The following is a 14,769-nucleotide window of genomic DNA, read 5'->3' as shown; positions in this document are numbered from 1 at the left end:
TTCATAGTGAACTTTGTTAAACTTTCACCAAGCTCATGTTGTCACATGTCAGAGCAGTGAGACCGATTACACAAACAATGCTGACGCAGGCTCATGACACGCTCAACTGTTGACTGATTTTTTATTTATTTTGTAGACTGCATTGCTTCTTCTAAGTGCTGAGCCTTTTATAGCTGAAGCGTCAAAACCTTCTCTGGCATGTTTCTGTTGCTGTGCGCCTTGTCAGCTCTGGTAAACAAATTACTGCCGGCTGACGTAAAAGGCATTACTACCAGTACAGCAGTGACTGTCGCCACAGACACCAGGATTCAAAACTGAAACTGTGCCCTCCAAAAACAGGAAATACAGATTTAATCACCACTGATTAACTGATTACGAATGAGCTTGAATCTAACAGATGTTCATTTCTATATGACAGCCCCACACACCCACCCACACAAATGTAGTATCTAAAAGCACAAAAAGCCAATGGGATGCATTTGGGAATCACAGGAGGTGAGCTGGGTGTTGGCGAGCTGGAAACTGGAAACAGAGTAGATTGATTGGATTAATCAGTCCATCTGGTGAATTCCCCTGCCAGATGGACTGAAGACAATTGGCAGGTGATTTTGACACAGTGTTAGGAATGATGGGGAAATTTTTAATTTCTCTACTTTGTGCATCTTTGTCTCATCTGTCATCCCTCCATTCATTTTCCTCCTTTTGTCCAAATCAGGGTGGAGCCTATTTCAGCCTATCCTTCCGCCTGTGACTTGGAAATCAGTCTGATTATTTTATTGAAGGCTCTCTCACATTGTTGAGCAGAAGAGGAGGCTTGTCCGAGGAGCTACAGTTGTATATTGCAAAACTTGTTTTTTCCTGCCGTGATGCGTGAATGAGGAGTGCTACACCTCTGTAACATACAAACTATCCTCAAACTGGGAGTCTACACAAAAAATGAGGGGTTTTTTTCCATATCGAAGAAGAAATAACTGCTTTGCAGAGGAAGCAGCTGTGCCGCATAAATGTATTGCCATTGCTTTTAAATAGCAGCCTGGAGCAACTGTCTCAGTATGTTAAGTGCCAGTTGCACTGACTCCTTGCTCCTCCTTTTTCATCCTCATCTCCTCTGCTCGTGTCTCAGGTACGATGGACTAAGTGCACTGAGAGGATGCCAAGGAAAGGAATCAAGGATGTGCAAAACTTAGTAACAAGAAAGCAGGATAGAAGGCAAAAACAAAACTTTGACACCTACACAAAAATAACTAACCTCATGTGGAAAATAATGCAGAAAATGTTCTTTAAACTCATGGCTGAAAAAACCTAAAGATTATTAATGTTGATACTCACCCTTTTGGATTGTTCAAATTAATTACATGGCCATCTCCTGTGTTCACTCTGCAGCTAAAGTTTGTCAGGGGTGAATGTAAAAGCCACTTCACGTGGATTCTGACGTCACCAAGAACCACAGCGGTGGGAGTAACTGACAGTGCGAGCCCTGTGGTGTGGGAGGATGACCAGAAATGTTACAAAGCGCTTGTAGCCCAGCAAGCAAAAAATAGACAAGCACAAGATCTCAACAGATAGAAGCACAGATACCATAGAGGTTATTTAATGCAGGAGCATGATCTGATTTTAATGTGATCTGAGCAAAAAAATAAGAAGACAGCCCAAAGAAATAAACTGGAAATGCAGCCTTTGTTGTCAACTATAGATTGGTTTGTACTTTTTTTTGTTGGGACTGATCATATATATATTTCTGGGGTCCATGCCATTTAATGATGTATAAACAACCGAAATTACTTTAAATTAAAAATGCAGGGAGCTGAGAATTGGAGTTCAGTCGCATTTTGAGCTAACTGTAGTGTTTCCAAAAACAGCACTCCAGTACTAAACTCTACACGAATTAAAGACCTGAGTGAGCTTCTTCAGATCTTGCTGGGGCACAAATCTCCCAGTTTGACTTTATTTCAAAGATGCCAGTAGGCTGGTTTAGTTTCAACTTTCTAAAGTAGATAGTGGGAAAACTGGAACCTTTTTGTCATTTAATCGTTTCTCTATTGCTTAAACACTTCGGTGTTGTATTTGCCAATGGGAGTTGCATCTTTATCAGTAGGAAACGTTATGACAACACAGCCAAGAGTTCAAAATCTATGTACTCTGTCACATTTCCTAAAGCCTTCCAGCAGGACAGATTGTCATCTTTGCCTGGCCAATTCTGGCCCTCCAGCCTTATCTGTGACACCCCTGGTATAAGCCATTCCTGTCAGGTACAGGTAACGTGACTGAGCCTAGAGTTTGCACAGGCTCATCGTTGGAAAAACACTGTCTGGTCTGATAGGTCTCAATTTCTGCTGTGACATTCAGATGTTAGGATCAGAATTTGGTGCAAACAACCTGAAATGATGGAGTCAGCAGTTCAGGTAATGCTGTGGGGGATATTTTCTTATCATACTTTGGGCCCCTTGGTACCAGCTGAGCATCCTTTAAATGCCAAGGCCTACCGGAGAATCACTGGTGACCATCCTGTTGTAACCACAGTGTATCATCTACTGCTGGTGGCTTCCAGCAGGTTAACACACTATGCCACAAAGGTCAGATCAGCTCAAGCTTGTGTCCTGAGGATGACAACGAGTTCACTGCACTCCCAGGACCTCCACAGTCACCAGATCTCAATCCACTGGAGCACCTTTTAGATGTGGTGAACAACATGTTCACATCACAGATGTGCAGCTGCAGCAGCTGCGTGATGCTATCATGTCAAGATGGCCCGACGTCTCTGAGGAATCTTTCCGTTTTGAATCTACCGATGTTGAGATAAGGGTCACTGTAGAAGCAGACCGTGTCTGATAGTTTGACCTATAATATAACTTGTCAGTGAAACATATAAAATGAATTTCAGTGTGAAGCTTGGATTGTTTGTTTGACATTTACCTGAACAGCTGCTGCTGCCAAATAAATAAAAAAAACCCTCAGTACAGCTAGTCCTTTTCCTTTTTACGTTGCTATTAACATTAACAATCCATCTGTTCTGTCCAAGAACTCCAGTAAAGTATGAGAGTGATGAGAAGAGATTGTGCTCCTGTTTCTGAGTAAAACTTTAAATTGCTCATCAAAAATTTGGAAACAATTGGAGATAATTTATCTGAATTTCAGGAGCGGGACCAAGGCTCCAAACACACCCCTTCTGGGTCTTATCTATATATGACCCCCCAGTTCTACAAGATGTTCATTCTCATTTTCGTGCCCCACCCGCCCCCCTTTTTTTCTTTCACTTCTTCAGTTGTCATTAGTACATCGGGATCTGCCAGGCGAGACGTCGCTACCGATGGAGACAAACTCAGACCTCCATGAAATGATAAAGTTATGTTAATCTTCCTACTATGAAGTAAAGTGTTTTATTTCTGAAACATTTTTACAACTGTCTTTGTGCTATTTGAGGTAAATAACGCTGTTTTAATAATTCTCCGTGGTTAAACAAGTGGGAGAACTTCAAATCTTTGTAAGCCATATTTTTATCTTCACACTCACCAGAAATGAAATAAGCCACAGAGTGTGAGAGAAATTTATTGGCAATGTTTTGAGAGCTAGATTGGCAGCATTTTTTAATTGGGGTTCTAACGCCTGCATCAAGCATCATCAGCCATAGTTAATCTTATTCTAACACTTTACTGGCTCCTAACGACTCTATTTAGTACTCTAAGTGGGAAAATTAAACAGATGGGATAGAAAAGAACAGACACACGCTGCCCTTCATGGATTTAGGAAGTGTGATTCCACTTTAGAGGGAAAAAAAATGAAATTAACCTGAGCACAGAACCGTGACCTACCGTCTTTGCAGTGATAGTCCACAGACAGGTAGCTCTTCAGCTGAGGACAAGGGTCAGCAAAGGAGTTCGCAACTTCAGCAATCTGGCAGACCTGTCGGCCGTGGCAACGAGCTGGGAATCACAGAAGAATATGATTAGCTGCTGCTAGCACACACTGTCACACGCACACACATGTACGCTCCAGTGGTTTCAGCAGTGTGAAAAGTTTTGCATCTGTTCATATCTTAGTTCATGCTTTGACGACAATATGCTTCTTAGCTACCAAAATCAAAGGCAAATAAATCCCTTCAACCTCACGCACAGAGAGGGGCTTCATAATCTTGAGACGCTAAAAAATATGAAAAGAGTTGTGATAAACTTGAGATTATACTTATGGTTTGTAGAAATGAACAATATCAACATTTTAATGCAATGACTGGGCTGCAAGAGAAACAGCAGCACTGATGTGTTTATGCTGTGTTCATGTAACATTTTTTAATCATAATTATCCATCCATCCATTGTCCAATTCAAGGTTAAAGGGGTGCTGTCTCAGGGCAAAAGACAGGGTACCCTGACAGTCTGTATCAGGACTAACAAAGAGAGACATGCTCACATTCATGCTGAGGGCCAATTTAAAATCATCGAAAACTGCCAAATGTGTGTGTATTTACTGCAAATGTTAGTTATGCCAATTTAACAACAAGAAACAAGAATATAGCCAGTATATTTTTTGCCGTGTACACATCTACTATTTGGCTTTACCAAAGATCGATGGCCTAAAACGTTGATTCTGTATATCTGGACGTAGCGTTTTCAGCGGGAGAAACGTCACTCGCCCAGGTGACTTCTTCAGTCTCAGCTGACTGCAACTTTCCAACATTATAAACAGTACATTTGTACAATAACTGAAACCAGCACCACTGAATGAACAATGGGCTGTGAGGTCAGTTTCATGATCATTAATATGCAAATTGTCATGACCATTGATCAGCAACTACTGATCAAAGATCATTGATCCATGGCCATGAGTCCCATTCACAGAGAGTTGGGGAATGGCTGCAGTCACAGCATTGTAAGATGGTGACAGATGTACCCTTAGGCCCCCTCCTCGATTCAGAGATCGTCTTTCCCTTTTCACGTAACTGGCCTCCTTGACTCTGCGCTCAAACCAGCGTTCCTCCCTGTCCAGGATGTGCACATCCTCATTATTGAAAGAGTGTCCACTGGCGTAGGTGTAAATAGGCTGCAGAGTCCTGGCCTGACGAGGTAGCTCTTCTGTGTTGTGCCAACCGCTTCACCAGAGGTTGTTTGGTTTCCCAGATGTATAAATCCTGGCAATCCTCCTGGCACTTAACAGCGTACACTACGTTACTCACCAGATCCTTGAAGGTTCATTCAGTGGTGCTGGTTTCAGTCACTGTGTAAATGTACTGTTCATAGGGTTGGAAACCTGCAGTCAGCTGAGACTGAAGAAGTCACTTGGATGAGTGATGAGAAGTTTCTCGTCACTCAAAACGCTACAAGGTTCCGCATCTTCCGGGCAAGGACAGAGAGACTCAAGAGGAGCTTCTATCCCCAAGCCATCCGTGCCCTAAACACACACACCCGCCCTCTCACATCATCTATAATTGACTGAGACAGGACTCTCTTCCAGACACTCTAAACCAAGGCACAATGTACATTTCAATTCCTTTAACTTTAAATATGTTTATATTGTCTATCCTGTAAAATAGTCAGATGTCTATTCATATTAATGTACAGAATTCACCTGCTTGCTGCTACTACTGCACATTCACCCAGTGTATATACTATATGTATGTATATATTAGGGGTGCAACGATACTCGTATCGATATTGAACCGTTCGATACAGTGCTTTCGGTTCGGTACGCATATGTATCGAACAATACAAAATTTGTAATTTATTTTATCAACTTTCCTTCTGACGATGCTGTCTGTGTTGAGCGCTCAGTAAATCTGCGTTCGACTACTCAGCCTAGGCTGCACTGTCGAGCGCAGATCCACTGAGCGCTCAACACAGACAGCATCATCAGAAGGACGAGCGCAGGGCAAGCTAGCGAGACAGAAGTTAAGCTCTCCTTGCAACATGGCAAATTGAACCTTCCCCACCCTCATTCAGATGTGGCGTTTGGAATTATTTTGGTTTTCATGTGACGTATGACCCTGAAGGTAAGCGCGTCATGGACTAAAGTAAAACAGTATGTTGGATGTGCCACGCAATGCTCAATTACATGGGTGGGAACTAGTGTGTTAGCGAGCAGTTAGCTCGTTAACGTGTTAGCCGTCTAGCCCCACGCAGGGGTAGCTCGATAACGGAGCACTAGTGGGAACACAAGGAATATGACTGCACATTTACGCCGACATCATCCTAGTGCAAAGACAAGTGGAAGCAGACAAAAACAACAAGCATGCATGTTATAAACTTTACCCGAGTCATTTAGACAGCCGTTAGCACATGATTCTCCTTATGGGGACCTGATATGTTTAATATTGTGGCGAGCTCAGACAAGGAGGAGAGGGAGGTGTCGTTTGGTCTTGCTTACCGTGAGCTAGCCAGGGAGCACAGCCGTTTATTGACATCTGCAGAAGAACACTGCCGCTAGCTAACTCCTCAGCGCGGCAACCGCACAGCAACAACAACACACAGAGCGCCCTCTGACCCCGGAAGGACACACCGTCGCAGCGAGAAGGCGTCACCCGTCACTATGGCAACATAAACAAAACATAACTGTACAAACAGAACCCTGAACAGCCCTGACCCGCTACATAGCCCCCGCCTAAGGGGTCAGTCGTCCCCGACGACCCCATTGCCCCACACAAAGTCCTGCAAATGTCCAGATGCCTTCTTTTGGCGCACCGGCCGGTCACCACCGGCGGGGGAAAAGTCACTCGGGTCAGAACATGGGGTGCCACCATCATCCCACTTCTGACACTAATGTGGCGAGCTCAGACAACGAGGAGACAGAGGTGTCGTTTGGTCTTGCTTCCCGTGAGCTAGCCAGGGAGCACAGCCCTTTATTGACATCTGCAGAAGAACACTGCCGCTAGCTAACTGCTCAGCGCGGCAACCGCACAGCCACAACAACAACACACAGGGCGCCCTCTGACCCCGGAAGGACACACCGTCGCAGCGAGAGGGCGTCACCCGTCACTATGGCAACATAAACAAAACATAACTGTACAAACAGAACCCCGAACAGCCCTGACCCGCTACAATATGCTGCTGAGAATATAGCCCAGAAGAAGCGTATAGTATAGCTTTTATTTTGGAAAGAGCCATTTCTCTGTAATAAACTCTCTTTTCCAAAGATGAGTGACTCCTCAATCAGATACAGGTGTTACCGCGCCAGATCCGCGGCCCCGAACCGTAGTAAGGAAACCTCTGGCAGTTACTTGAAGGTTCCGTAACTGACTCGTAGCCGGCAACAGCTTACTATACAGGTCAACTCCGCTAGCAAAAAGATCGAAGGAGGCGTAGGAAACTGCTTCACCGAACTTTATTTCTTCTCTAAGGCACGAACACAGCGTACAGTGGGCTGAAACAGTTTACTCACAGCGAGCATCGCCGACACAACTCTGGCTGTCGAGGGAGTTATTATATTCCTTTTATTTATTTTCTTTCCGTCTCTTCTGTAGCTAACCGTTACTTTTTCCCCTTCTCCGCTCTCTCTCTTCACACACACACACCAGGCAGTCCCGCTACACACATCCCGAATACATTTCCCATCAGGCTTCATCCTTAAAGGGCCATGCCTGTAACACAGGGCTTGCAAAATCGGGCTAGCGATTTTTCCAGTCGGGCTACCAAAATCTATCTCTGCCCTGCCCGTCGGGCTATTGTAGGAAGGAAAAATATATGTCAATGCTTTTGCATTCTTTCGGAAATGTAGCTGGGTAATTATGTCATTGGCATCGGTGAGCCACTGTCAATATGTGACATATTGAAATCGCGTTTGAATTTGCGCTTGTTTTTTGCTTTCACTTTGCAAATATCCAGGTGCCTTCTTTTGGCGCACCGGCCGGTCACGACAGGCGGGGGAAAAGTCACTCGGGTCAGAACATGGGGTGCCACCATCATCCCACTTCTGACACCAATGTGGCGAGCTCAGACAACGAGGAGACGGAGGTGTCGTTTGGTCTTGCTTCCCGTGAGCTAGCCAGGGAGCACAGCCGTTTATTGACATCTGCAGAAGAACACTGCCGCTAGCTAACTCCTCAGCGCGGCAACCGCACAGCAACAACAACACACAGAGCGCCCTCTGACCCCGGAAGGACACACCGTCGCAGCGAGAAGGCGTCACCCGTCACTATGGCAACATAAACAAAACATAACTGTACAAACAGAACCCTGAACAGCCCTGACCCGCTACATAGCCCCCGCCTAAGGGGTCAGTCGTCCCCGACGACCCCATTGCCCCACACAAAGTCCTGCAAATGTCCAGGTGCCTTCTTTTGGCGCACCGGCCGGTCACGACCGGCGGGGGAAAAGTCACTCGGGTCAGAACATGGGGTGCCACCATCATCCCACTTCTGACACTAATGTGGCGCGCTCAGACAACGAGGAGACGGAGGTGTCGTTTGGTCTTGTTTCCCGTGAGCTAGCCAGGGAGCACAGCCCTTTATTGACATCTGCAGAAGAACACTGCCGCTAGCTAACTGCTCAGCGCGGCAACCGCACAGCCACAACAACAACAACACAGGGCGCCCTCTGACCCCGGAAGGACACACCGTCGCAGCGAGAGGGCGTCACCCGTCACTATGGCAACATAAACAAAACATAACTGTACAAACAGAACCCCGAACAGCCCTGACCCGCTACATAGCCCCCGCCTAAGGGGTCAGTCGTCCCCGACGACCCCATTGCCCCACACAAAGTCCTGCAAATGTCCAGGTGCCTTCTTTTGGCGCACCGGCCGGTCACGACCGGCGGGGGAAAAGTCACTCGGGTCAGAACATGGGGTGCCACCATCATCCCACTTCTGACACCAATGTGGCGAGCTCAGACAACGAGGAGACGGAGGTGTTGTTTGGTCTTCCTTCCCGTGAGCTAGCCAGGGAGCACAGCCGTTTATTGACATCTGCAGAAGAACACTGCCGCTAGCTAACTGCTCAGCGCGGCAACCGCACAGCAACAACAACAACAACACACAGGGCGCCCTCTGACCCCGGAAGGACACACCGTCGCAGCGAGAAGGCGTCACCCGTCACTATGGCAACATAAACAAAACATAACTGTACAAACAGAACCCTGAACAGCCCTGACCCGCTACAATATGCTGCTGAGAATATAGCCCAGAAGAAGCGTATAGTATAGCTTTTATTTTGGAAAGAGCCATTTCTCTGTAATAAACTCTCTTTTCCAAAGATGAGTGATTCCTCAATCAGATATATTTATTTTTTTAATTATTTTTGTTTCAGCAACATTAAATTTAAAAACTGTACTTTTGAGTTAAAATATATATTTATAATTTTAATAAATGACAAATTAAAAAGGCATGAACATTTTTTTTGTATCGAAAAAATATCGAACCGTGACACCAAAGTATCGAACCGAACCGAACCGTGAATTTTGTGTATCGTTGCACCCCTAGTATATATATATATATAATGTTCTTCCTCTACACACACCCCCCCCCCAATTTTTGCACATGTCGAGGAGCATGTCAGGCTACATTTCACTGTGTGTTATACTTGTATAACTATGCATGTGACAAATAAAGAACCTTGAACCTTGAACCTTGAACATCCAGATGAACAGAATCAACTTTTGGAATTTACTTACCTGGATGATTGAGCATGCATCAAGACAAAGACTAAAGGTTTTTTAAATCCTGCTCTTCACATACGAGGAATTGAATTTTCAGGCCCCATCTTATCTTAATGACCTTGTAGTACCATATCACCCTATTAGAGCACTTTGCTCTCGCTCTGCAGGCCTACTTGTTGTTCCTAGAGTATTTAAAAGTAGAATGGGAGGCAGAGCCTTCAGTTTTCAGGCTCCTCTTCTGTGGAACCAGCTTCCAGTTTGGATTCAGGAGACAGACACTATCTCTACTTTCAAGATTAGGCTTAAAACTTTCCTTTTTGCTAAAGCATATAGTTAGGGCTGGACCAGGTGACCCTGAATCCTCCCTTAGTTATGCTGCAATAGGTGTAGGCTGCTGGGGGACTCCCATGATGCACTGGGTGTTTCTTCTTCAGTCACCTTTGTTCACTCTCTATCTGTTTATACACTTCACTGCATTTAAATCATTAGTTGTTATTATTATTAATCTCTGGCTCTCTTCCACTGTGCGTCTTTGTCCTGCCTCTTTCCTCTCACTCCAAACTGCTTGCGTCAGTTTTTCCTTCCCACTGTTACCAAGTGCTTCCTCACTGGGGCTCATGTGATTGTTGAGGTTTTCGCTGTATACAGTTTGAGGTGGTTGTTATTGTGATTTGGTACTATAGGAATAAAACTAAATTGAATTAAATCGAACTAAATTTTCACAGATAGCTTGTTTTAAAAAGATGATTTGATTGGACCATATCTGGTTTCTGGTTGTTCTAATTTTGACAAGGAATACCAGAAGGCTTACCAGACTTATGGATGTAGAAATTATAAATAGCCAGTAAAGCCTGATAAAAGGCTTTTGTTTGCAGTTGAGTGAAAGCCATGAATATTCCAAACTGATACTTTGAATGGTGGTCTGCAGTTAGTCAGTCATTTTAGCTGAGGCACATCCGCAGCATAGTAGATAAAAGGTGGGACAGTGCCTGGTACTAATCCATATGTAGAAATGTGCTTTTTATTGTATGTGTTTAATGATTTTGTACGTCACTAAAGATGCTATAGATTGGATGTGCAGTTTAAAAAGGTGAATGCGCTCCAAACCACAATGCGTGCTGAAAAGTCCTCCCAGTGCCCGAACAGGATGAAATGGAATCAACGTTAAACGATGACAAACGGCCGCCTGCTTCAGTCATCAGTTAAATTCAAAAGTCAATATTTACTCTGATAGATGGAAATCATCTATGTATCTTTACTGACAATTAAGCTTTTAAGCCATTGTTGTTTGCGTTCTTACGTAAATGTCCCGATGGGCAATTATCTTTACAAAGAAGGGGCTCCAGTGAGACAGTGTGTTCTTTGTGATGTAAGAGATAAGGCTTCTATGTGGATAGAATTTCACCACAGTTTTCATTCATGCAGAACCTTTTATAAGGCGCCAGTGTTTGTTTTCCTACCCGAGTTCAGCAGGTTTAATGAGAGGGACCATTATGACGCTATGATCACTGTGCAGATTAGACCGCTCGCACATAAATTAGAATTACAAGATCAACAATGAAATAATGATGAAGTTATCTCTGTAGTTGCTGCACTCAGACGCCATTTGACCGTGTTTTACCTGTAATTGATTCTACAGCGTCCGCCCAGCTGCACTCATGTTGTGGGGATGCTGGTGGAGGGAACTTGGATCGACAGTAATGAATACTCTTACGACCGTAGAAGCCACCGTCTATCATCAACACCTGACCCGAACCACACTGCAGAGTGGTGTTACGACCCTCACACACAATGGTTCTCCCAGACTCTGAAAAGATTACAAGGCAGTGTAAAAGTAATTCTTCGTATGGAGTGATTCAGTGTGCAACACAGTCTTCGTCAGAATACTTACCAAACTGGCAAATAAAACTCCGGTTTTTGCTGCAGTTGTTTCTGGCCTCCCAGTGAAAGCCCGAGTTTCTCAGGACGTAGCCACAAGCTGCTCCAGGCTCTGGACTGCTCACCCACTTTGAATATGTGACAGGTGAACCATCGAGCCAAGAGAGATGACCTGATGATGCAAAAAAGCCATGAAAGCCCACTGATGAACATACACGCATCAATAATGCATCTAGAGCAGAGCTCATTCAGTTTCTGTTACCATTTGGGGCTTACAAAAAGTTTATTATTATAAACTGTGGTCCAAGTTGACTCCAACTACTAACCTGGTGGGTGTAAGTTGTTTTTTTTTTTTAAGTGTACTTTATATTTTTACTTTGTGCAGAATTCTCAATCAGTGTGTTATATGAAGCCATTTCTCTCTATGCTGTGAAAATCTCAGTGGGAACAAATTTACCATAATTTGTCAGACTGCTGATTTCCTAGCTCTTTGTATTGTGCCGTGTTTAATCTGAGCATTCTCCACCATCCGAGATACAGAATTGATTTTCTGATTGATTTTCTAACCACAGGAGAAGAGAGCATTATCAGTGCAGTAAGAAAAAGGCGTCTTTGGTCGTTTAGTTGCAAACGTTTTGTTGTTAATGTTTGATTTAAAGTCATCAGTTAGAGGTCTGCTGGGAAATATCCACTAACAATAAAAACAAGTGTGACTTTTTACCTTCAGCAGATGGTGCCACACCAAACCAAAAGTCTTCCTTAGTGTCCATGTGTCTCTCGAGGAAGTACTGGGTGTCCTCGTCAGGGATAAAAGCAAGGTGTCCTCCATTCCCCTCACACCAAGCTTGAGCACTGAAGAAAGAGTGCCGGATACCCACAAATTCGAAGCAAGAGCCCCCGAAAGCCCTTTGGTGTTCTGGACAGGTGACATTTGTCTCATTTTCAGCCAAAGAGTGACAGCTGAGTGTCATCAAGATCAGCAGGTGCAAAATTGCCTGGCACATCCGTTCTGCTCTCACCTCCGAAATCAAAAGTTAGTCTCACTAGTTCTCTTATAGCTTTTCTTGGAGGTTTCAGGTCTGAACTGATGTTTTTAAACACAACCGAGTGACATCCTACAGCTGAGCGTGTCTGACAGAAGCACCGCTCACACACCCTTTTGTAGTTACTGTAGAACACTGTTGACGTACTATACTAGCTTCAGAACCAACGAATGCATTTGCGTTTGTTACATAAACAGGAACAAAAGGGAATATGAAACTGATTACACAGTACTTACAAAAAAAATGCAAGCCTAGTAAGTCTGAAGGTTTACACAACGAGTCATCGCTATGTTAAAGAAAAACGAACAATTAAATTATGTTTTACTTCATTTTTTTTAGTTAAATAGTTTCTTTTCACCCACTAATGAAACTTTTTTTAAAGTACACATGAGTGTGTGTGTGTGTGTGTGTATTTGTCTTAAAAAATCACACTCTACAAAGACAGAGAAATGTCAACCTTATTTTATATTTGTCTCTGCAGTAGTTACAACTGATATAAGAAAGTGTTTTTCACTGTGATGAATCCAGAGATAATTATTAACCTGCTGCACATTTCATCCCAAATCTGTCCTAAAACCATTCAGCTCATAGTTCTTCGTCCACTTTCTAGTCATTTTCCACTCTGTTGTCACACTTTTTCAGCAAATAGCTCTAAAAACCATGTTACAGTATGTTCTGTAGTTGCATGTTCTGAAGCATTTAGCAGCTACAAACTTAACTATGTTACATTTTGATAGCGCCTGTCCATCCAGTTTTTTTTTTTTTTACAAACCTGAGTATGTCTTTGACACAAGAAAACCACAGTATATCTTTCACAGTAGCTTGGATCAATTGGGTGGACTAAGAGCAGCGCTGCACTTTGATTGTGTCATTGATTTCACAGCAGGTGTGAATTCAACCAAATGACCAAGAATAATGGACATAATACCTATAGTCTCCAGCTATCCACAGCCCTGTTGTGGCTTGTAGTTACAGTAATTTCAAGAACTGCAATGACAGGACACTCGGATCCTTCAGGATGTAAAATGAAATGCTGTCTGTCTGTCTGTCTCTGTGCCTTGGTATGTCCCTGAATCCTGGGATGGGTATCAATGCCCTTTACTAAAACTGTTTCTGGGCAGGTTTTTCTGTGTGATGGTGCACATCATCTTTCTAACTATCACTGGGGAGTGCTGTTATTGTGGCTGGTGACACATGAACACCAAGACCCAAGGTTTTCCTTAAATCACTTTTATGTGGTTTACCTTCCACTGGTTTGAGTATTGTGGCTGATCAATGTTACCTTTTAAAGAGCAATAAAGACCTTCAGCTGTAATAAAGCGAGAACTGTTTCTGAAAAGATGCACCAATATTTTATATTAAATTGAGGCTTACTTTAGAGTAACTCCCAAGGATGTTACTGATTCCCGTAAGGAGGCACATTTTACATTGGAATTTTTTTTATTCAGGAAGATAGTCTTGAAAGTAAAACTGCAATTTATAAAGAAGGTCGGGTACAATAAATATCACCTTTCTATTTAAGCTGCTGCCTTTTTTTAAACGTTCTTATGAGTCACTTTTATATATTACTTGGGATGCTGCACAAACATCTTTCCTCACAAATAATTTTCTCTCCACAGTTGCACCTACGGCGAGTCTTCCTCACCCCCTTTCTTTCCCCTCGTTTCTGTTCATCTTTCATTGTGAATCTGTGTTACTGTCCTAGCATGTGTCCTTCTAATATGCTTCATTTAATCCTTGATGGCTTTTCATTACAAATGCGTGACTGAACCATTACAAAAGGCTTGTTTGTAGTGATTCACTGCTGCGAGCTAAAATTCCGTCTTTACATCCTGGTCATGTGTGAGCAGTAGTCATGTGCACCTGCAGCCACTGTGCTTTGTAAAAGGCTTTTAGCCACTTAGAACACCAAAAGAGGGCGGCTTTGTTTCCAGAATGAATGAGATCCTGCAACTCTGCTGCAGTGATTCGATCTGTGGAGCTTGGTTCTGCCACGAGTCAGAGATACTTGAACGTCTTCTGTGTAGGTTGTTCTATTGTTTTGTCATTCACCCAATTATTGCAATCATCTTCTAAGAACACAAACAGAAAACATGGAAACACAATGAGTCACGAGCAAGTTTTCCTACCAAATTATGGCAGGTAAATTCAACCTGGTAAACCTGGAAGTTTATTTTGAACTTTTGAACACGTTAAGCTGCAACACACCAAAGCAAGCTAATGCAACCAGCTGACCGGGTCTAAAGTTGAAATTCAAATATTGAGACAAAC

At 43.5% G+C, this 14,769-nt stretch overlaps 1 protein-coding gene across 2 annotated transcripts in view; it reads right to left on the bottom strand.

The window, feature by feature from the left end:
* The window catches only part of LOC101486462 (polycystin-1-like protein 2), a 44,555-nt gene extending 31,640 nt beyond the window's left edge, over window positions 1–12,915 (bottom strand). The window contains exons 1-5 of one of the 2 annotated variants that reach the window (XM_076875368.1): window positions 12,177–12,915; window positions 11,469–11,627; window positions 11,199–11,384; window positions 3,810–3,920; window positions 1,330–1,477 (exon numbers count right to left, since the gene is read on the bottom strand). In XM_076875368.1, coding sequence (XP_076731483.1) covers window positions 1,330–1,477; window positions 3,810–3,920; window positions 11,199–11,384; window positions 11,469–11,627; window positions 12,177–12,459 — 887 coding nt within the window. In that variant the 5' untranslated portion in view covers window positions 12,460–12,915. Of the gene's footprint in view, window positions 1–1,329; window positions 1,478–3,809; window positions 3,921–6,353; window positions 9,321–11,198; window positions 11,385–11,468; window positions 11,628–12,176 lie in introns of those variants that run through there. The other variant, XM_024805301.2, reaches the window with a different exon arrangement.
* Window positions 12,916–14,769: the final 1,854 nt, after the last annotated feature.

Source organism: Maylandia zebra, linkage group LG16 (genome assembly GCF_041146795.1).
Source record: "Maylandia zebra isolate NMK-2024a linkage group LG16, Mzebra_GT3a, whole genome shotgun sequence".
In the NCBI taxonomy this organism is placed as follows: Eukaryota; Metazoa; Chordata; class Actinopteri; order Cichliformes; family Cichlidae; genus Maylandia; species Maylandia zebra.
Note: the sequence above shows the minus strand (reverse complement) of the source record. Positions and strands in the feature narration are given on the sequence as shown.